At 36.5% G+C, this 23,063-nt stretch overlaps 1 protein-coding gene across 2 annotated transcripts; it reads right to left on the bottom strand.

Moving 5' to 3' along the window:
• Window positions 1-1,345: 1,345 nt before the first annotated feature.
• Window positions 1,346-17,482, bottom strand: LOC141554286 (carbohydrate sulfotransferase 4-like). 2 transcript variants are annotated; one of them, XM_074286040.1, is made up of 4 exons: window positions 16,880-17,482; window positions 16,118-16,227; window positions 9,436-10,612; window positions 1,346-5,043 (listed from the first exon to the last, which is right to left on the bottom strand). In XM_074286040.1, exons 2-4 carry the CDS (start codon window positions 16,155-16,157, stop codon window positions 5,025-5,027), a joined length of 1,236 nt encoding a protein of 411 aa, XP_074142141.1. In that variant the 5' UTR covers window positions 16,158-16,227; window positions 16,880-17,482; the 3' UTR covers window positions 1,346-5,024. The 2 variants fall into 2 exon arrangements, with proteins under 2 accessions (XP_074142141.1, XP_074142142.1); XM_074286041.1 differs by lacking the exon at window positions 16,118-16,227 and having other exon boundaries at window positions 4,074-5,043; window positions 16,880-17,481.
• Window positions 17,483-23,063: the final 5,581 nt, after the last annotated feature.

The raw sequence follows: 23,063 nt of genomic DNA, 5'->3' as shown, positions 1-23,063 counted from the left end.
TCCCTCAAGGGCACAGATTGAGCCCACACATGCCATAACAGACATAATAAACTCCTTTGGTTCTGTATGATTCCAGGTGAAAATCATAGTTAACAGATAATCATACAGCACAGTTCTACATTGTTCAGAAGGTATTAAAAGAAAACTCAGAATTAACCAATTGGGAAAATTTTCTTTCAGAAAGGAAATAGTGTAATAGGGAAACTGAAAAGAATTCTTCCCCCTCACAGTGTCATCCCTTTAACTTTCCTAGATATAGACATTTACCCATAGTAGTTCTCAAACTACATTCCCTTTGGGTAGCACATGACATTTCCCCTGAATGGAGGATTACTGGCTTAATGACAATCCAAACAGTCATAACTAAGATCAAAATTTAGAATAATATTAAATTATGGTCCTATAAGATGTTACCTCAAATAAAAAATTTCATTATTCATGGCTTTGGGTTAAAATATTAGTTTTCTCATGTTTCCCTAATAGTAAATAATGAGCAAATACAAAGATAGTTCACTTATTCTTCATTTATAAATTAAAAATAATCCCTTTCTTGAGTTTCACACATATAGTGAGTGGTTAATGAGTTAACTCAAAATCCCCAGCAAAATTGTATCGACTTTAACTGCTAAGGCAAAATAAAATCTTTGACTCTAAAATATATTGTTACTGAATTGGTTCAAAAATGTAATTTTGATATATATTAATTATTAAGATACAACTTAATAATTTTCATAGGTGATAACAAAATAATCTCAGATGAAGCCCACTCCTCACACTAAAAAGATTTATAAATTTTCTCACTTTGGCTGGCAGAGGTTCTAGTATCTCAAACTTCAGTGCTTTTGAATTTACCAAATATGGTCAGCAAGGCTGATAAAATCTTATGATCTTACCCAAGTAGAAAGTTCTAAGTTACCTCACAGATAACTTAAGGGGTCCAGATACTTTTCACCTAACATTTACATTATTATGTTTATTATTATCCATTTTAAAAGCAAATGTATCCCATTAAATATTTACCAATTTTCAAATTTTAAATGCACAATCTATAGCGTCCATATTAAAAGAGCAATTACTTTTCTAATTTCAGACCTTTTCAGATACAATGGTTCCCAAAATTTCACAATAAAGAAAAAAATTTGGAACACAATAATTACATATACAATATCATGTATTTAAAAAATGAAACAAAACTTATTATGAGTCAAGTGACATTAATTTTACATAGAAAATAATTCACCTTTTCACTTTTGACATTCTATACTCATAACATTTAAAACTCAATATAAAGTAATCCAGCATGGAATAATAACATTAAATGATAACGGTAATAACTTTAGCAATAATGATAATAATTAACATTCACATAGTGAATGTGTGTCAGACATTATATTAAACACTTCACAATTATTATGTCATTTAACTTTCACACCAACTTTTCCAGGTAAGTGCCATCACTTTTTTACCCATAAGTAAACTGAGGTAAACAGAAGTTAAGAAATTTGCTAAAGGTCACACAACTAATAAATTTCTGAGACTGGATTTTAATTCAGGTTTTCCTTATTCGTGCATTTTCTAGTATATTGTCTTAATGCCCAATAACAAATGTATTTTGCATTAAGTGCTGATTTAACACAATTATCCAAATAGATCACTATAAATGAGACTACATATTTTAGTTTCAGGACAAAATTTTAATTCAAATAAATAAATTAAGTAATGTGATATAGGTTAAATATAAGCAATTCTTTTAAACATATTTCCATATTTATCAAGTTGTAAAAAAAAAAAAATCAGACCAAAAGGGAAAAGACTATGAGGAAAAAAAAAAAAAAGCAAGCAAGCAAGCAAACAAAAACAAGGTGAAAATATTATGCTTTGATCCACATTCAGTCTCCATAGTTCTCTCTCTGGAAGTGGATAGCATTTTCCAACCAAGTCTATTGGAATTGTTTTAGATCACTGCATTGCTGAGAAGAGCTAAGTCTATTGTTGATCATCACATAATCTTGCTATTACTGTTTTCAATGTTCTTTTGGTTCTGCTCATTTCATTCAATATCAGTTCATGCAAATATTTCCAGGCCTTTCTTAAATGAGCCTGCTCATCCTCTTTTATAAAACAATAATTTTCCATTACATTCATTTGCCATAACTTATTTAGCCATTCCCCAGTTAATAGGCATCTACTCCAATTCAAAGACTTTGTCACTACAAAAAGGGCTGCTACAAGCATTTTTGCATATGTGGGTTCTTTTTTCCTCTTTTATGACCCACCAGTGACATTGCTGAATGAAAGGATATTGCACAGATTTATAGCCCTTTAGGTATAGTTCCAAATTGCTCTCCAGAATGGTTGGATCATGTCACAACTCTACCAATAAGGCATTAGTGTCCCAGTTTTCTCACATCCCCTCCAACATTTATCATTATTTTTCCCTATAATCTTAGTCAACCAGATAGAGGTGAAGTGGTAAAGGGAGTGGTCTTGATTTGCCTTTCTCTAATCAATAGTCCAAATCTTTTCATATTTTTCTAACTTCACCAACTCATCATTTCTTATACCACAGAAATATTTCAATCATATTGTCTATTTAAATAGTTTTAAACAATATTAATTAATATAGCTGACATAATATAGTTTTTCCATTTTTCTCTTGGTTAAATCTATTTTACCTTTATCTTTGTCCAAGATCATGATTAGTACCCCTGCTATTTTTATAATAAATTCTACTCCTGACCTTTATTTTATTTTTGTATGTATCTCTTATTTCCTAGCCTTCCTGAATCTTCTTAAATTTTACCTGCTACCTTGCACTCCTATTACTTAATTTACCACCCTCTTCCAAGGAATCCCTCTCTTATCCTCTCCCCCTACTCTATAACTCTTTATCCTATTCCTATTAACCTGCACACCCTTCTATACCTTCCCCCTTACCCTATTCCCTCACCCTCTTATTTTTTTTAAGGTAGGAAAATTTTATTCCCTTATTTTTTTATTGAAGCTTTTTATTTTAAAAATATGTGAAAGGATAATTTTTCATCATTGAACCTTGTAAAAACCTTGTATTCCAATTTACCCCCTTTTTCCCACCCCCTCTCCTAGATGGCAAGTAATCCAATTTTATTCCTTTCTAAATGTATATGTTCTTTCTTTAACTCAGATCTTTTGTGAGTATAATTCCCTTCAAAAATCTCTTCCTACTATGCCCAAAAAGTTATCAAACTGTGCATACCCTTTGATCCAGCATTGCTGCTATTGGGCTTATATCCCAAAGAAATACTAAAGAGGGGAAAGGGACCTGTGTGTGCCAAAATGTTTGTGGCAGCCCTTTTCATAGTGGCTAGAAACTGGAAAATGAACGGATGTCCATCAATTGGAGAATGGTTGGGTAAATTATGGTATATGAAGATTATGGAATATTATTGCTCTGTAAGAAAAGACCAGCAGGATGAATTCAGAAAGGTTTGGAGAGACTTACATGATGCTGAGTGAAATGAGCAGAACCAGAAGATCGCTGTACACTTCAACAACAATACTGTATGAAGATATATTCTGATGGAAGTGGAAATCTTCAACATAAAGAAGATCCAATTCACTTCCAGTTGATCAATGATGGACAGAAACAACTACACCCAGAGAAGGAACACTGGGAAGTGAATGTAAATTGTTAGCACTACTGTCTATCTACCCAGGTTACTTATACCTTCGGAATCCAATACTTAACGTGTAACAAGAAAATAGGATTTACACACATATATTATATCTAGGTTATACTGTAAGGATAACCCGGGATCTAGCAGCATCCACATTAAAGGAACGAAGGGCCTGGAATATGATATCCAGAAAGGCTAAGGCAATTGGTATGCAGCCAAGAATAACTTGCCCAGCAAAAATGAGCATTGTTTTCCAGGGAAGAAGATGGACATTTAACGAAATAAATGAATTCCATCTATTCTTGATGAAAAAACTAGATCTACACAAAATGTTTGATCTTCAAATACAGAACTCAAGAGATTTCTAAAAAGGTAAAAAGAAATCTTGAGAACTATATTTCTGCCATAAAGATATGTAAAGAACACATCTATAATTTGTCCTAGAAACTAGAGGTGGAAAGGAAATTATGTCATAAAAAAGGGTAAAGTGGTGGTACTAAATCTCATGAAGAGGCAAAGATAACCTATTATATCTGAGAGAAAGAAAGGAGGGGGATGAACAAAGTGTGTATCAATAGACATATTCGATTTATGGTAAAACTTCTTCCACTTCATTGAAAAGTGGGAGGGAAGGAGTAAGCTAAGGAGAAGGGAATACAGAAATTGTGAGGGAAAGGGGTGAATTCATATTCTTACCTCAAAAAACAAAAAGGTAAGCTTTTTGAAGTCCAAGATTTTCATTTTGGGCCTTGTAGCCTGTGCCTAGCAAAGTACCTGATCCAGAACACATGCTTAATAAATGAATGAATGAATGATCAAGCAAATAAGAACAGGGCATTGTACTTTACTTACTGTCTAGTGATGAGGGGGACATAAAATGCACCTAAGAGAGTATAGCAAAAGGTGTCATAGATGGTATTCCAGTGGTACTCTGCATAGAAGAGGAAGAACACCAGTGCTCAGACTAGCCTTGCCAAATAGCAACATCATCAGGGAATATGAGATACATAAATAATATTCTTATATGTTCACTTTTCAAATAAATGCATTTCAAGACTAACCATCCATGATTCTGGACAATGAAATTATCTTTAGATTGTTTATTCCTCACCACCATTGCAGAATAGGTGATTGAGTTGATTATTTAAACTTTGAACACATATCATCAACTTCTTGAGGCTTCGGGCATAAGACCCAAGAGCAGAGTGGATCCTAGAATCCTCAGTGTCCAAGAAAAGATACAGTGGTGGGGGAGAAGTAAATTCATGGTCGCATTTCAGCTTAGCAGATGATACCAAGCAGCAATGGGTCAATAGACTCTCTCAGACATCAGCTCTCTGCGTCAAAGTTACAGCATCCCCATGTCAATTATGTTCTGGATCTATGCCTACTCACACCCACAAAAGATAAGAGAAACATTTGTTCATTTTAATTTAATGAGATTTATATTTAACTATTTAAACATATTGATGCAATATACATTAATCATTAACTTTTGCTGGAAGTTCTTTGTTTTTATAAACTCTCTCTCCATGTACCAAATATTCTTGCCTTGGATACTTGTAATGACTTCAGATCAGAAAGCAGCAAGGGGAGTGTAGGAAACAAAATAGCCTAGCAAGAATTTCATTGACTCACTGATCTTTTTTTATTTTACATTCTTTCAAGAACTGACATCTAAGTTAGAAGGCATTTTAGCAACCCATTGAAGCAGTCTTTTATTTCCTATCCTAAGTGCAAGTCCCTCTCCAAATTCCCCATTAACTGAAGTTGGTTCCCCATTACAGAAGTTACAAGAGTGTGAATCTCCATTCCTCATTACAATTCATTAATATTTCCTATTCTAATTCTCCACCTTTGATTATATCCTTTTATTATGTGCCAAAAAAACTCTAGAAATACAAATATAAGTAAGAAGATAGTCAATCCCTGCCCTCAAGGAGCTTATTCTCTTAAGGGGTAGATAATACACTAAAGAACCAAAGTAGGGGAAGAGGACAAAGTGTAGAGAGTTTTTTCAAATCTAAAACCTCCATTCCTGATTATATTCCTTGTTGTGGATCCCAGTCTCCATTTCTTTGGTTTCAATTTTCTAATTCTCTGTAGTAATTCAATTTTCCATAATTATGGAAACTAAATACCCATCCAATTCTCACAGGGAGTAAGTTGAATTCCTTTTTTTTAAAGTGTGTAAGATTAATTTGATGGAATATAGCTTCTAGGGGAGACAGCAGTAGGGAGAGCCCCCTGACTTTAGAATGCTTCTGTTCTAACAATCTGTCAAAGATTCTAAAGTCTTCTGGCTTTAGAATCAGTAATCCTGGAGTTCCCCTGACCTTAGAGTGCTATTCTTCTAACAATCTGTTCATCAATGATTGTAAAAGTCTTCTGGCCAAGGAATATAATAATATTTCTTCCCTTAGATTTTGGGGAAGATATATTAGTGATCCTGAGACTCTCTAACTTTAGAGGGCTATTGTTTTGACAATCTGTTTTTCCATGAATCTAAAGTTTTCTGGCCTTAGGATAGTCCTAAGTCTTCTGGTCAATGATAACCAAATAACAACTCCTCAATTCTACCTCTAGACTATAAAATTAGCTTATCAATAACATGAAGAGCTGGATAAATATGTCTTCTTGCTCCTGGTTTTTTGCTAAATTCTTTTGGAATTTAGGCCATTTCAATTGGCGATACAATTACAATAAACTTTGCCTCTTGATTTGAATATGAGTCAAGCCTGCAAATTCTTTTGAGACACCTCACAGTCCTAGAATGTGATCCCCAACCTTTTGAGGTCCCTTATGAACCTCAACAAATTGACACCAAAGATCTAGAATAAAGACATTTAGTGATCCTGACTCCTGCTGATTTCTGGGAAGATAGAGTTCCAGCATTTGGCGCCCAACGTGTGGTTTAAATCAGTCAATGAGCATTTGCTAACAATCTGCTATTTGCCAGATATTACATAGAGGCTCGAAATAAAAAGACAAAAGTAACATATTTCCTGCCCTGAAGGCACTTATATTTTAGAGGTAATAACAGCATGTTGATGAGATTCTGAGTCTGAGTCTCTAGGTGGCTTGGCAAAGAGAGCCAGAAGTACTGAAAAAATTACTCCCTAAGGCAAACAAAGAACATTGATGGAGATCAGTTTAACCTTATAGTTCCACCTTCTGTGGAGGTCATGGGTTGCCACACCTCGCTGCATCTAGTTAGAAAACCAATTTATGTCAAAACTCCCCTCCCCCAGGATAAATTTTCTCTATAACATATTATTTTCTAGTTTTCCCAGCAATTTTTGTGAAATAGTGAGTTCTTATCTCAGAAACTGGAGTTTGGGCATTTATCAAATACAAAATTACTTTATAGTTTTTGGTTACTATGTCCTGTGTATCTAACCTATTCCACTGATCCATCATTCTATTTCTTAGCCAGTACATATGGTTTTGATGACTGCTGCTTTATAATATAGTTTTAGGTTTAGTACTGTTAGGCCACCATCTTTTATATTTTTTCATTAATTCCCTTGATATTCTTGACTTTTTGTCCTTCCAAATGAATTTATTATTTTTATTTAAGAGCTTTTCTTTCTTTTTTTTTATAAGTTTTTATTTTATCTGTAATAAAAAGATATGAAATCTCATGGAAAAATGAAGAAAGACTATCCTTTAAGCCATGGGATGTCTATGGATGTTTAGATGTCTCAACAGGACTCTGACAAATAAGAAGCAACCAGTTTTGCATGCAGAAATTGGGATACTTATCAGGAAGGGCTCTGCTTAGATTTTGAAACTTTTCCCCAAGTATAATATTTTTTGTCTCGGTTTTGGATAGAGTATTGACTTGGAAATTAGGCAGAGAGGAAAACAACCAGCCTTGTATTTCTCCAGGATCATAGAGATCTGTCATTTCCTAAAGAAATTGCTGCCTTTGGAACAATTTACGCAGCTGCAGGAATTTCCAGGGGGAAGAGAGGTTGGTTTTCCCCTTGGGCTCCAACTTATCACCATCCTCCATCTTGCTGGCACTGCCACCTGGAGCTCAGCCTTTTTTCTGCACACTAACATCAGTGTCCTGGTCTTACCATCCAACACCCAGGTGACTGTGAATTCTCACTTCTCCTTCTGTTTGAGAAGGGCTGTAACGCTTCCTGTAGAAAGGAAGATTTGACTGGAGAAAGTTTGTGCTTTCTGAGGGATTTCCATGAAGACTCAGGGTTTGCCATCTAAGTAACTTTGCTCTTTTAAAACTACAGGATACATGTGAACTCCAAGCAAAAACATGTGAAAACAGGTCTTAATGACTGTGTTGTGTTGTTTTTTCTTTATTCCATCCCAGAATCATCATGATTAGAGTCATCCATGTCCTCTATAGACAGAGTTAGATGAGATGATGAGCCCTTGTCAGAAGTGGAAGGGGCAGGAAGGAAGAAATAGCATCACTCTTGGATGATGTTTGGAATTCTTTCTCTAGAAGGTCCTTTATGTCCACAGAAGGCCCAGCCAAAGCATACTCTGCTTTGCAACTATTCCTATTACCACAGTCCCAGTAACCACTGAGTCTAATGTTGGGCAAGACATTGCCCAATTTTAAGTAATGGATTTTGGGCAAGTTTCTGATATAAATCATGATTATAATTTTCTTTGAAAGTGTTCATATTATTCGGAAAGGGCTTTCTATTGCTGGGCAGAGAAGTGGCTGTTGCTAAGATGTCATCAAGATGCACTGACAGCAACAGAGTTTATCTTCATGATGAGAGTGAGACAAGTAAAATACTCTTATCCTTGAAACACTCTGACATAGGAGTCAGATCAAAACAGAATCCTTTCAAGGAAAGTTGAATTCTCTTTCCCATAAAGTGCAATATCATTGGCTGGCTCTCCAATTGATAGGGAAAGGGGCCAGTGTTTCAGATTTAATAAGCCCTAGAGTGCCCAGTTTCTTCCTTAAAAATGGCCTGTCTGTATAGATGTATTTAGGTAAAATAACAATATGGAAACAGCATGAGCAATATCAGTCTGTATAAAGGATAAGTCATTGAGAGAGGAAGAGTAGGAAACCCTAAAATTATATCTCTAGTCATAATCAGATAACAAGGGATATTCAGACCAGGGAACTCAATAAAATACAAAGCCCATCTGTTCACTTATATACTTTCTGATCTGGTAGAAAAAAGAAAGAACTAGGTCCCATGGAAATCAGAATCTACTCTTATTTCAAAGACATTTCTTGCTCTAAGTCATAGCTATTTAGCCCCCTCTTAGAATAGTACTTTTGTACTTTAATCCTAGAAAAAACACTAGGTGTCCTGGGAGACTGAGCAGTAGGGGTATAAATGTTAGAATTCACATCCATAGCATGTCTTGATGTTGGTAGTCCTTGTTAAGACACATCTCTGCTCTTATCCATTGGACAAGGTATGCCCAGACAGGTTTGTGGGATTAATCCACTGTCCATAAATGAAAGCTGAGAAAGGAGGTAGAGGTAGAAGGATTAAACACAAAAGAAAGTTTCCTCCATTTTTTTTTTTGGTTCTATCTGGCTTTCACTTAGTGCCTGAATCTAATTTTGCTGATATTTGGACATAAATATATATATATATATATGTGTGTGTGTGTGTGTGTGTATGTGTATGTGTGTAACAAATTTAAGCATATGTAGTCACATACAATAGCATGCTCACATGGATTCCATTCAGAAACGTAATTAGATCCAAAAGCATTCAGCTGGCCAATGTGGTTGTACAAAACCAAATCTTCATTCAACTCATTTGGTTACCTAGCTTTAGGGATCTCAGGAGTAGATAAAAGATCCATCAATAATTTTCTCTGGTCTTCCTCAGATAATACAGGAAGGTAGCCCATGAGGTCCATGGTATCTTTACAAATTTTCTGAATTTGGACTACCCTGTCATGTGGTAAAGACCAACGCCAGGCCTGAGAAATGTTACGGGCATTCCTGGAGTCTGTGTAGAAGGGATGTTTTCCCATGCCCTTGCCTTGTGTGATGTTCTGCACCCACTTTTGGAGATGAGGCAGGAAGGGCAACCCTGCAAATTCATATAATTTGGCGGTTTGGATCAGTGGGTCCTGAACCAAGTCCTCATAGCGAATCAGCAGGTAGCGTTCCCTGAGGGAGTCTGGTAACAACTGAGCTGCCTCATAGATCTCCTTGTGGCTTTGGCAGATGGTTTTCATCATGTAATAGGGATGGTCCTCTTTCTTTATTGTTTTCCATTGCGTCCCCATGACAACACGGCTGTCCAGCATCAGCTCCTGTTCAGTGTTTTGTCTAGAACGAAACACAGCCCTGGGGTCTCTTATAAGGTGAATGATGTGCAGGTTGAGGGAGGGGTCAGTCAGCAGTGGGTAAAGGGGCTTCAGGCTGAAGAAGCGCACCTCCTTGACGACCACATGACTGTAGGATCTACAGACTTCTTCTATGGTGTTGAAGGGCTGCTTACCACATAGGGTCTTGCAGTCAGCCTGGGGGATAATGGCTTCCCTATTAAAGAGATGGCATGCAGGTGGGGAACACAGAGCCCTGCTAGTCTCCCATTGGAAGAGGCTGGACTGTTTCCTTGGACCTCCGGCCATATAGGCATCAAAGACACTCATGTCACAGAGGAAGACTGAGTGAACCAGGTCCCTCACAGCCATCTGCAGCTGCCCAGAGCTCCCAGAGGAGAGGGTTAACCATACGTGCCAGGCCGGCTCCATCAGATAAAAGACGTCCGGGTGCTGGCTAAAGAGCTGGCCCACAAAGGAGGAGCCCGAGCGCCAGGAAGACAAGATCAATACATGCTTACGGCTTGACTTCTCTGTTGGAACAGGACAAGGCCTAGGACTATTGAACTGCTGGAAGAAGAAGAGGAAAACTAAAGACTGGAACACCAGAAGTAATAACAGCCTGATTTTTTTAATCCAGAACATTGTGCAGGAAACAAAAAGGCAACCTGTTAGGGACAAGAAAAATGGATTGTATGAGACTTTTGGTTATCCATCTGCTTGCACATCCTCATTTTAGTTAACCAGTTTTAACCTACCAACTCTTGGTTAAAATATTGTTGTATTAAATGTGTAAGCTGGACTCATTCTGCTGATCTCACTTTGTAAGCACTTCACACGAGTCTTTCCATTGTTCTTCACTTTCTCTATATTTTTTCTTTTTAAAATTTATGTGCTTTTATTTCTTTTATGCTGTCAATTTTTTTTAATGAAGCTGACTAACCATCCCTCAAAAGTCAGGGAACAGAAATACAGCAATATGAAAGAAAGAATATATTTTAAAAGAGCAAATAAAAAGCCATAGAAAAAGAAAATTCTAATAACTGGGATACCCTGGGAAATTCAGGGATACCAAATAAGGCAGCCTCAAGAATTTGACTTTGGTTATGACATGGGAAGTTGCAGGCTGATTTATGTTCAATTTCTTCACAGACTTCCTTTGGAAAGCCCCTTGTTCACTCCCATCCTGAAGAAATGGTAAAATTGCCACCTCATCCACAACAAAAGAAATATTATAATGATGAAGTAAGTCCACATCCCATTAATTCTATCATTTCTCACCCATCTGCTTAATCAAATGGAGGGAAGCCAATCAATCTATCGTTTTTTAAAAGTGTGTGTGTATGTGTGTGCATGTATGTGTTATTAAAAGTTATAAAAAGTTAAATCAGCTGTTTAGGGCATGTAAGGATATATTTAGGAGCAGGGTTACTGGAGATGAAGAGCAAGGAAGGTAGGCAATTGACTTAATTCCAGCTAGGTGTTTGCGGAAGGGAGAGATTAGAGAGACTTTGCAATTGTTCAATTATTTCAGTCCTGTCTGACTCTTTGCGAGCCCATTTGGTTTTTTGTTTTTTTTGTTTTTTTTTTTTTGGCAAAGATATTGTAGTGATTTACTATTTCCTTCTCCAGCTCATTTTACAGATGAGGAAACTGAGACAAAAAGGATTAAGTGACTTGCTCACAGTTACATGCTAATAAGCACCTGAGGCTACATTTGAACTCAGGAAGAAAAGTTTTCCTGATTCCAGACCCAGCACTCTATCCATTGTGCCAACTAACTGGCCTTAGAAAGACTGCCAGTGTCTAAATAATCACCAAGTTAGCAAAACAGCCTTTCACAGAAGCCAGAAATATTTTTCCTTTTCTATTCACAATCCTCCATCAAATTAAACTAATGAAAATGCATTTATTAATCCCCTGGTGTATGCCAGAGAAAATACTAGGCATTAGGGATAATCTAAAAATGAATCAGGAATAATAATATTTATAGGGGATTTATAAGGGAATGTTAACCTGGGCAGTCATAGGGATTTTTAGTGGAGGGGAAGAGGAAACAAAGGAAGAGGAGGAGGCGAAAATCATCTCTGGATTTCCAAAATATTATGCTCAAACTCCTACCTGCAGCCTCCTCTATCTTGTTCCTATGCTTATTGCATATGTTTTCCTTGGATTTTAGAAAGCCAAATGGATACAGAAAAATAGAAAATTGCTCTTGTTTCTGCTATGTAATGTGTGAACCAGAAAGATAACTTTTCTGGCAAGGAAGGAAGGAAATAAACATTTATTCAATTAAATTTTGGTCTATTTTTTCCATGGTCCTTTATTACATGTAGTTATATTTGCATCATGATCTGAAAAGGATGCATTTACAACTTCTACTCTTATGTAATTAATTGCAGGGTTTTTATGCCCTAATACTTGGTCGACTTGTGTGTAGGTGCCACAGCAAAGATATTTTAAGAAAAAAAAATTGTTTTATATAAGAGAAAAACTAAAACCATCTTCTTTCTATCTCAAACCCATTTTCATTCATATTATTGGAAATAGCTTTATGCTGCTGTATTCTGCAAAGTTCATAGCTTTTACCAGACCCTATTGAGGCAAGAAAAAGAAAAGCTTCCTTTTTTTCAATTAAGGAAAAAAGAAATATACCTGAACACTGAAGTTCACTATTGTAGATTTGGTGTCTTTCATGTTATTACTTTGAGAGGTTACATATCAAAATGTTTTTCTGCTTGTATTTTTATGCAAAGTACATTCTCGATATGGCTATTAAATAAAAGCTACTTAAAACACTACTCTGTAACATTTTTCCTTTGAGTAAGGAGAAATAAAAAAGGAATACATTGCAATAATTATTAGGAGAAAGAACCTGCCCCCTGCCTACAAATTTCTAGTTTGCTTTGTCAACATAAAACTAAGAAATTTTATATCATGGGGGAGGTAGAGAGAGAAAAGAAAAAATAATAAAGTAAAAGAGAACAAAAGAAAACCCATAAGGAAGGAAAGAAAAGGACAGTTATGAAAACATGTCTTTGATATTATATATGCATTCTTGAAATGGAAATTTATTATCGCATATTTTTAATCCTCCCTGGTGTTCTGCTGGGCACATGATAATTTTTTTTTCTATTTTGTTTTTTCTTCATGACTACAGGCCCATCTCTCTCTCAATGGACATATTATGAAATATACATATATTATGCTATATACATATATCATATTTATAAATCTATCTATTCATATCAGTCTCTCTGTCTCTCTCTCTCTCTCTCTCTGTCTCTCTCTTCCCCTTCCTTCTCTCTTTTTCTTTCTATCTACCAGTGTACCACCTTGTTCCTCAATACAGATACATTGGGTCATCCCCTATTGAAGTACTAATGATAAGTGTTTGCAAAAAGAAAAAATATATATATACTGTAGTTTCTGTATCATCATTGTTTGCTTGAATGAAGTGGAAGAAAAATTCCATGAAGAACTGGATGTCCCATCTTCCCCCAAATCAAGTATCATATACTCTGAACCATGGGAACATTAATTCAAATTTGGGGGAAAAGAGAGGATGGAGAAACTAAATAAAAGTGAATAGTTAAGGAGAAAAATGAAAGGTCAAAAGTTTTATGAGGTATGAGGCTGCTGTATAATCTCTATTAAAGCTTCTTAAACAGTAGGTCACAACCCCACGTGGGGTCACATAACTGAATGAGGTAGTCCTGAAAAACTTAGCAGCAGTAAAAGATATCAAATATTCCAAAATTCAATTCTTTATGTAAAAAAATAAGCACATCCAAATCATTAGTATGAAATTATATGTATACTAAAAATTGTTTTGAAATAAATTTCTTCATGGTTTATTATCAGGAAATGTTTGATTTGCTTACCTATTTTATATACTTACATACCAGGGTCATATAAAAATTTATTGGGGTAAAAGGGTTTGTGAGTGGAAAAAAGTTAAGAAGTCCTGATCTATATCACAAGCAGTCTTCCACAAAAGAATTGGTGGGTGCTACCATGGTGGGCATCTAAGAAATTGTCCCAAAGAATGAAAATTAACAATTATGACCAGATGAGAAATGAAAAGATTCCCCCCCCCAAAAAAATGCCTAACATTTCAACACTGTTTCTCCATCCAGAATAGTGGAATTACCACATTTAGATCCTAACTTTAGCAATAGGAAGGCTGAGGTGCTTATAGAAGAAATGAGTGATGAGACGAAGATAAAAAAAAAAAGAGAGAAAGATGGAAGAGAACAAGTATGGGGAAATGGCCATAGTGGATCAAGTACATGCAAAGAGGAGATACCTGGCTGGAGGAAATTTAATTGCGAAGGCATAAGGTATCAGTATTCTGAAGGAAGTGAAGACACAAAAGATATTGGGGGGAAAATCTCCAACCATCTTAATACTCAGAAAAGGTACTGGAGAGAACATCAGTAACTACCAATTTAAATGCCTTCTTTCCCAATTAAACAAAAGATTTATGAAGATTATCCACACACAAATTGACTACAATAATATTTTAGTATTTTAGTAGGGGATTCCAGCAGGCTTTTGCAAACACTGCTCAATAATAGGCCTCATCTTTATTATCTCACAATTGACCAAAAGATGTAGAAAATGTAAGATCCCATCATGCTTTTCATTTATCAATTATTGCTTCCTTTCCCCCCCTAAAAAAAAAAAAAAAGCATTCAACTTGGGAAAACACAAAACACTGCCACATGGGGTATTAAAAGTTATGAGGTATTTCCCACCCATATATTAAGATCACTCAGGACTTCTCGAAAGTGTAACTTGTCCTTTTCTAAAATCTCTACTATTGGCTAGAAGGATTGCTTCTGATTGATGCTTTAAGCAAACAACAAGGTCAGAAGTAATTCCTATATGAATCAGGTAGCTTCGTAACAAGGGAAATTCTTCTGTTGAATCACAGACTACACCCCTAATTTAAGCTATTCAACTTGGTAAATAAAGTTAACATATCTCCTTTTGCTGACTGTCCACTTTTATTTGGAATTCAAGGTACTCCATAATTTGATCCCAAGTTCCAACTTTTTCTTTTATGACTTCTCTTGACGAATGGGAATATTTGCCATTGTTGGAATTTTTTTGTTACTTCTTTTCCCTTGTTTTTATCATCCCATATATCTGGGATGATCTCCCTTCCCCCAACATGTCTCTCCTCCCCCACTTTCCAAAAGGAATATCTAACTACTGTTAGGACCTACTTCTTCCAGAAAGCCTTTCCTGATTTTCTAGATCAGAAATGATTTTTTTCCCTCTGGGGAAAAAATAATGATATTCACTGATATTTATATAACACATTGACTTGAGAAAAATAATTTATATTATATTTCATCCAATCCTGTGAGGTAGCTGCTATTATTACACATTTTATAGATGGAGAAACTAAGCTTAAGAAGTGTTAAGTGACTTGTCTGGCATCACACAGCTAATCAATAAGTATTTGAGGCAAAATATCTATATATCATAATGCTTCAATGTAGAATTGTCCTAATATGTAGGTAATAATAATAAGACACATCTTCTCAAGTTCAAATCTGGCCTCAGACTTATCCTAGCTGGGCGACTCTGAGTAAGTCACTTCACCCTGTCTGCCTCAGTTTTCACATATGTCAAATGAGTTGGAGAAGGAAATGTGAAACTGCTCCAGTATCTTTGCCAAGAAAACTCCAAATGAGGTCACCCAGAGTCATATGTGAATGAAACAGTTCAACAACAACAATAATAAAATGTCCTTTTATTTTCCAATGTGTATAGCTCTTTATATGTTGATTTATTTCACTATTATTTATTTTACTAGACCATATTGGAAGCGGAGACTAGTGATGACTATGGAATTTAAAATTAAACTGAATTAAGAAATGAATGGGAAATTCTGTAAGAAGCTTAAAACCAATTTAAGAATTTTAGGTCCCAGGCCCCAAAGCATTGCCTCAGTTCACTATTGCCAGAACTTCTGGATTTTCCAACAGGATTGCCATCAAACTAAGAAATTCAACAAGAGGGACATGGTGGGAAGCAACCTTAATAAGGAAGATGACCAATAATAGAACTTTATATTCAAACTATTGCAATGATTGGGAGAAGGGACAGACATGGTAACACTATGACAGTGACTAGGAATCTGTTAGAGAGATAAGTACCTCTGGTATGGAATGCCATACAGCAATCTCTGATGTTCATATGGTCCTGTTAGATATTTTTCATTTCATTTTCACAGCATCTCTCTGAGGTAGACAGGGTAAATACCATTCTGTTTTGTAAATATTAAATTTAATGTATACATATATTGGATTTAACATATATTTTAACATGTTTAATATGCATTGGACTACCTGCCATCTAAAGGAGGGGAAGGGGGAAAGGAGGGGAAAATTTGGAGCAGAAGGTTTTGTTGAAAATGTTGAAAATGAAAAATTATCCACATATATGTTCTGTAAATAAAAGGCTATAATAAAATAAATTTTTTTTAAAATTATTTTATAAATAAAAATATATGCATATAAAATTTACTTGGTGATTAATTGGTGATTGCTATATAAAGAAGCCCAAGGATTTAGAGCTTAGATTCACAGAACTTTAGAAACTAGAAAGCATTTTAGAATTCACATTTTACAGCACAAGGAAACTGAGGCTCAGGGTGGCTCCCTAATAGACCCTGACAATTTTTCCCACTGTGACTTTGACCGGGCCTCTTCCTGGGTCTCAGTTTTCTCATCTGCAAAGACTCTGAAATGCTCTTATTCTATGATCCCAAGAACTCTTCTTGCTGAGTTAGGAAAGAGCTTCCTGAACGCAGTCAACACTCCCCACTTCACCCGGAGCCTCATGCTCTGCCCCTGGGCACAAGGGAAGCTCTAGCAGCCCAAGGGCAGGAGATGCACACAGAAGAGCTGTGTTCTTACCCTCTTTCCCTGCCTGGTTCCTTCCCCTGCTTGGCAATCCTGGCAGCTTCCTTCTGTTGCCTCAGGATCTCCTCTCCTCCAACTGGCAGCCTCCCACTATATTTTGCATAACTGTTTCTAAGCCAGCTTCTTTTCTGGGAGCAGTTTTAGTGTCTTCTTGCAGCCAGGAAATGACCCCACCTTCCAAGACTGGTACGGGATGGACAAATCGATGGCAGAGCCTGTCAGGGAGCAGTGCTAGGGACAGCTCTGAGAGCCACATGCTACAGGAGAAGGTGACCACAAGAGCTAGAGTCCTGGGGAAGTTTCCCTCCTACTGGGCAGGGAGGAGCAGAGGAGGGAGGAGGAAGCAGGGCGACTCTGGAATGTGGACTCCTCCTGGGTCAGGAGCTTGTTGACTGCCTCAGGAATGGGTAACAAGCAAAGGAAAAAGGGCCCCAAAGCCACAGACCCTCCATGAACTATCAGGATGCTCCAGCCTCCACCCTACTCTGATAATAGAAAGCTTGCATCTCCTAGATCTTCCCAGAAGAGCAGAAAAGGTGAAAGCTGGGCTTCTCTCTTGTGAGTCACTGGTATCCAAGGAGGAGAGGAAAAATAGGTTACAAGAGGACACTAACCTCCTTGGAGAGGAAGCATAAAGGGGTGTGTTTGGGGAAACTGTGGAAGAAACATGATCTTTTCTCTCTTATCTGCAGCTGTTGGCTAATGTCATCAGACCTAAAAATTTTTATTATATTTCCATCCCTTTATGGGTCTCGTAAACAACTCCTGGGACCTGGAGAAGCTAGTTTTGGGCTCACCTTTTTCTTGGATCTGTATCAATGAATATTTTAGTTTGCTTATCAACCAGCACAGGTGCTTAAACCTCATCACTACTACAAATCACCAGAAGCTGTGGCTATATTCCTAGTTGTTTTAATTTGTTTTTCTCTCAGTAATTCTTGCTGGTTTTATCTCCTTAAAGATGGGAGAGGGTTGGGAATACTCTTTGTCCCCTTCAAGCTAATAAACATTTGTTAAACATCTTGTCCCTATTTCTGATTTTACCTAAAGAGAAATCATTTTTTAAAGAGTCTTGGTCCTGTTCAAGTTAACAATTCAAAGGGATGATTGCCTGCAAGTCAAATAACTACATAATGCAAAAGAGAACATGAAGAACATAAAACTAGTCAAAAAGGCATTCAAGGTCTGAGGAAGATAAGATCATTTCTGACTCACCCTTTTCCAAACAACTTACTTCAAAATGGTTTATAAAGAGTAACTTTAATGTTCTGCAATACCAGAAATTTGTCAGCTTCCTGTAGTCCTTGTTTTAGTAACCACATCAGCTTCATATCAGGACTCAAGAATGGTTTAACAATAGGAAAATAATTTTTAAAATTTTGACATTTTTTAAAAGGTACTAATCTTTCTTAATCCTATGTTTTCCAGTGTTTAAACTAGGATGGGTGCTGTATTTTGCAAAAAGTCTTTCCAACATCTATTGATATAATTTTATGTTTTAAAATATCATTTTGTTATTAAAATGGTGAATGATGCTTGTAGTTTTCCTAATATTGAAACAGCCCTACATTCCTGGTATAAATCCAATACAGTCATATTGTATAATCTTTGTGATAAGTTGCTATGGTCTCCCTGCTAATATTTCATTTAAAAATTGAGTGCCAACATTCATTAGTGATATTAGTCTGTAATTTTTTTGTCTGTTTTGACTCTCCCTGACTTAGGTATGAAGACCATACTTGTGTTAGAGAAGGAATTTGGTAGGACCTCTTCTTTTCCTACTTTTCCAAATAATTGAATATAATTTTATAACAATTGTGTCTATTAAACGTGCATTTAATAGTTCTGCTTTTTTGCATTTGTTTATGAGGTTTTTATGCTCTAATGCATGGCCAATTTTTGTAAAGATACCATGCCCAGCTGAAAAGAGACATATTCAGTATACTCCAGAGGTCTGGCATAAGCATTTTGATGCCTCTTTTTTTTTTTTTTTTTTTGGCTTATTTTGTAATTAGATTTACCTAGGTCTGAGGGGGGTAAATTGAGATCCCCAGTATTATAGCTTTATTGCCTATCTGTTCCTGTAATTTTTCATTTCCTTTAAGATGCTATGCTATTTAGTGCATATATGTTTAAAAATAATATTAATTCATTGTCTTTAATAGTTTTCAGCAAGATGTTATTTTTCTATTATATCTCTTTTAATTAGGTCTATTTTTGCTGTTGCTTTGTCTAAGATCATGGTTGTTACTCTTGCCATTTGCTGTCAGCCAAAACATAATGTTTCCTTTTTTAACTCTATGTATAACTTTTTGTTTCAAGTATGTTTCTTGTTTTCTTGGGGTCTAGTTTCTAATCAGTTCTGCTATCTTCTCTCTGTTTTATGGGTGAGTTAATGCTATTCATTTTCATATTATTAACTGTGCATTTTTTTCCATTTTATTCACATATACTTTTTCTTCTTATTGTTTCCCATTCTCTCTTTAAAAGTTTGTATTGTCTCAAACTAATCCCTTCCTTAAGCTTCCCTCCTTAATCAGTCTTTCCCTTAAAATATTTTCTGTTTTCCTATTGGATGAAATTTGTTTCTGTAACTAACAGTAGTTGGAATGTTAGAATGATTCCAAAGGCTTAAGACTAGGGAGGATTAGTTTCAGAAATTCTTATGAAGATTTTAAAGAGAATTTTGAAGGATAAAAAGGGCAGGTTTTAGTGTCTAGGAAAAAAAGGCTTTTCAGGTAAAAGGGATTGTGAAAGTAAAGAGATGACAAAGCAAGGCTTTTTGGGGGGTATGCTGAAGATGTTGGGATACCCAGGTGCAGGTTACAGTATTGTCTCTGAAAGAATTCAGGCTCAAACTATCTACAAATCAAGCATGAGCATTTATTTATTTGTGACTTTGCTTGGGATAAGGGGTGATGCATTCTGTGGGCCTCTTCCTTAAGGGAGACAGGCAACCCAGCAAAGTGAAGCAAGTGTTTAATATACATAAAGAAAGGAAAGAAATCAAAGCGGGGAAATTGGGTGACCTCAGAGAAGCTTTTGCATATATTTGTGTAACCTCAGAAAAGTCCCTGTGCATGTAAAAAGTAAAATACCCTTTTGTTCTAATGAAGTTCATGAGAAAGTGACAGGATTATTGGTTCTGGGACAGTAGCTAAGATAAGAACTTAATGATAGAAAATAAATTTCTTATGGACACTGATGTATTGTTAATGGAGCTGTGAACTGATCCAGCCCTTCCAGAGAGTAATTTGGAATTATGCCCAAAGAGTTATAAAACTGGGCATACCCTTTGATCCAGCACTGTCTGTACTGGGTCTGTATTCCAAAGAGATCATAAAAAAGGGGAAGAAGAGAAAGGACCCACATGTACAAAAATATTTGTATAAGGTGGCAGAAATTGGAAATTGGGTGGATGGCCATCAATTGGGGAATGGCTGAATAAATTATGGTATATGAATGTAGTGGAATATTATTGTTCTATAAAAAAATGATGAGTGGGTCTCACAAAAACATAGAAAGACATACTGAGTGAAGTGAGCAGAACCAGGAGAACATTATATATAGTAACAGCAAGATTATATGATAATTAACTATGATAGACTTAATTCTTCTTAGCAATTCAGCAATCCAAGATAATTCCAATAGACTTGGGATAGAAAGTACTATCTGTTTCCAGAGAGAGAACTATGGAGAGTGAATATAGATTAAAGCATATATTTTCACCTTTTTGTTGTTTGCTTTTTCTTTCTCATGGTTTTTCCCTTTTGTTCTGACTTTTTTCACAATATGATTAATACAGAAATATGTTTAAAATTATTGTACATCTATATCCTATATGAGATTGTTTGCTATTTGGGGGAAGGGAAAAAATTTGAAACTCAAAATCTTTTTTTTTTTTTTTTTGAGGCTGGGGTTAAGTGACTTGCCCAGGGTCACACAGCTAGGAAGTGTTAAGTGTCTGAGACCAAATTTGAACTCAGGTCCTCCTGAATTCAAGGCTGGTGCTCTATCCACTGCACCACCTAGCTGCCCCCTGAAACTCAAAATCTTTTAAAAATAAATGTTGGAGGGCGGAGCCAAGATGGCGGAGAAGAAACACACGTCTCTGTGAACGTCCTCACTCCCTCACAACCAATTAGATAAATTAAGTCTCAAAATTAGCTCAGGACTGATAGATACCACAAGGACTGGAAGCACGACTTACCAGCTGAAGAGAATCTGGAGTTTCAACAGGAAAGGTCAGTTCTCAGGGGAGGAATAAGAAAGACCAGCACAGACGGTGGGGTAGGGGCACACTGCGCCCATTGCGCTGGGAAGGGCTCTGGGATCAGAGAAGCCACTGAGGTAAAGGAATCTGGCACAGGCTGTTAGCTCTTCTCTGCTAATTATTTAGCAGTTCAGAAGAGAAAGCCAAAATATTTTAAAACTCAGATTAGATTTTCCCTGGACCCTGGGGGTGACTCAGTAGACTCAGCACCAGGGGGTGTGGCCTCAGCTACCACCTGAGAATAGTTAAGAGATTGACAAGTGGGTGGATACGGCCCAAGGCAACACACACTGCTTAGCTTAGCTGGAGGGAGTGGAACTCAGCTCCAGGAAGTCCCAGAGAAGCAGAACCTTTGAACTAGGGACCGCGGTTTCTGGCAGACACTTCCAGTTTGAGCGCAGGGGCTTCTCACGTCACCTGCTGCAGACATCCACTCCCCACCCGGACACATAGGCTGAGCTTCTTGCTGTCTTCACTATTCTACGCCCTCGAAGCACAGCAGTGCTAATCACCTCTGAGGCGCTTCCAGGGAGGGGGTGGGGAACTCTCTCCCAGAGCTCTCTCTTAGCTCGGGCTCAGGAGCCGCCGCATCCATCCGGTCTGGGAGGAAGCTGGTAAAAAAGTAAATAATTTCCTACCCCAGAGACAGACCCCAAAAGATTTTTTTAAGTATGAGCAAAAAAGCTAGAAAAACCATAGATTCCTTCTATACAGAGAAAGAGCGGGTATCCAACCCCGAGGAAGTTGACAGCAGAGAATCAACAGACAACAACCTAAAGGGGAACGATTCCTGCCCCCCATCACATAACTCTCTCCTAGAAGAAGCTCTTAAAAAATTGAGGGAGATCGAAGAAAAATGGGGAAAAGAAAGAGAAGTTATGATAGAGAATAACAACGTCCTGAAATTGGAGTTGGAAAAAATAAAGAATTCACAGGAGATGCAGGGAAACAAAATTAGTGAATTAGAAAAGGTTAAAAAAACACAGGAAAGTAGGATTTCTGAATTGGAAAAGATAAAAAAGTCTCAAGAAAATAGAATTTCTGAATTGGAAAAAGAAAATAATTCTCAAAAAAAAAAAATTAGGGAAATGGAAAAAAACTCAATAGAGCAAAATAATTCATTTAAAAACGAAATTGGGCATTTACAAAAAGAACTAAAAACTGTGAAAGAAGAAAATAACTCCTTAAAAGTCAGGATGGAACAAATAGAAATGAATGATTCACAGAGAACCCAAGAATCAGTCAAACAAAACAAAAAAAATGAGAAGCTGGTGAACAACATCAAATACTTACTGGGAAAATCTATAGACCTGGAAAATAGATCTAGGAGAGATAATCTGCGGATTATTGGACTTCCAGAAAACTATGACCAAAAAAAGAGCCTAGATTCTATTTTACAGGAAATTATCAAAGAGAACTGTCCAGAGATAATAGAAACAGAAGGGAAAGTAGATGTGGAAAGAATTCATCGAACTCCTTCTGAAATAGACCCTAAAAAAAGAACACCACGGAATATTGTGGCTAAGCTGCAGAATTACCACACAAAGGAGAAAATCCTGCAAGCAGCTAGAAAAAAACAATTTAAATACCAAGGTGCCACAATAAGGGTCACCCAAGATCTGGCTGCCTCCACATTAAAAGATAGAAGGGCCTGGAACCTGATATTCCGAAAGGCAAAAGATCAAGGACTGCAACCAAGAATGAACTACCCAGCTAAGTTTAGCATCTTTTTCCATGGAAGAAGATGGTCATTCAATGAAACAGAGGAATTCTATATGTTTCTAAGAAAAAAACCAGACTTAAACAAAAAATTTGATCTACATCCACAAGACTGAAGAGAAACAGAAAAAGGTACACAGAACCCTTGAGAACTGTAACTCTGTTGTGGGTATATAAAAAATACTC

Source organism: Sminthopsis crassicaudata, chromosome 2 (genome assembly GCF_048593235.1).
Source record: "Sminthopsis crassicaudata isolate SCR6 chromosome 2, ASM4859323v1, whole genome shotgun sequence".
Taxonomy (NCBI): Eukaryota; Metazoa; Chordata; class Mammalia; order Dasyuromorphia; family Dasyuridae; genus Sminthopsis; species Sminthopsis crassicaudata.
This window is presented reverse-complemented; position numbering and strand designations above follow the sequence as displayed.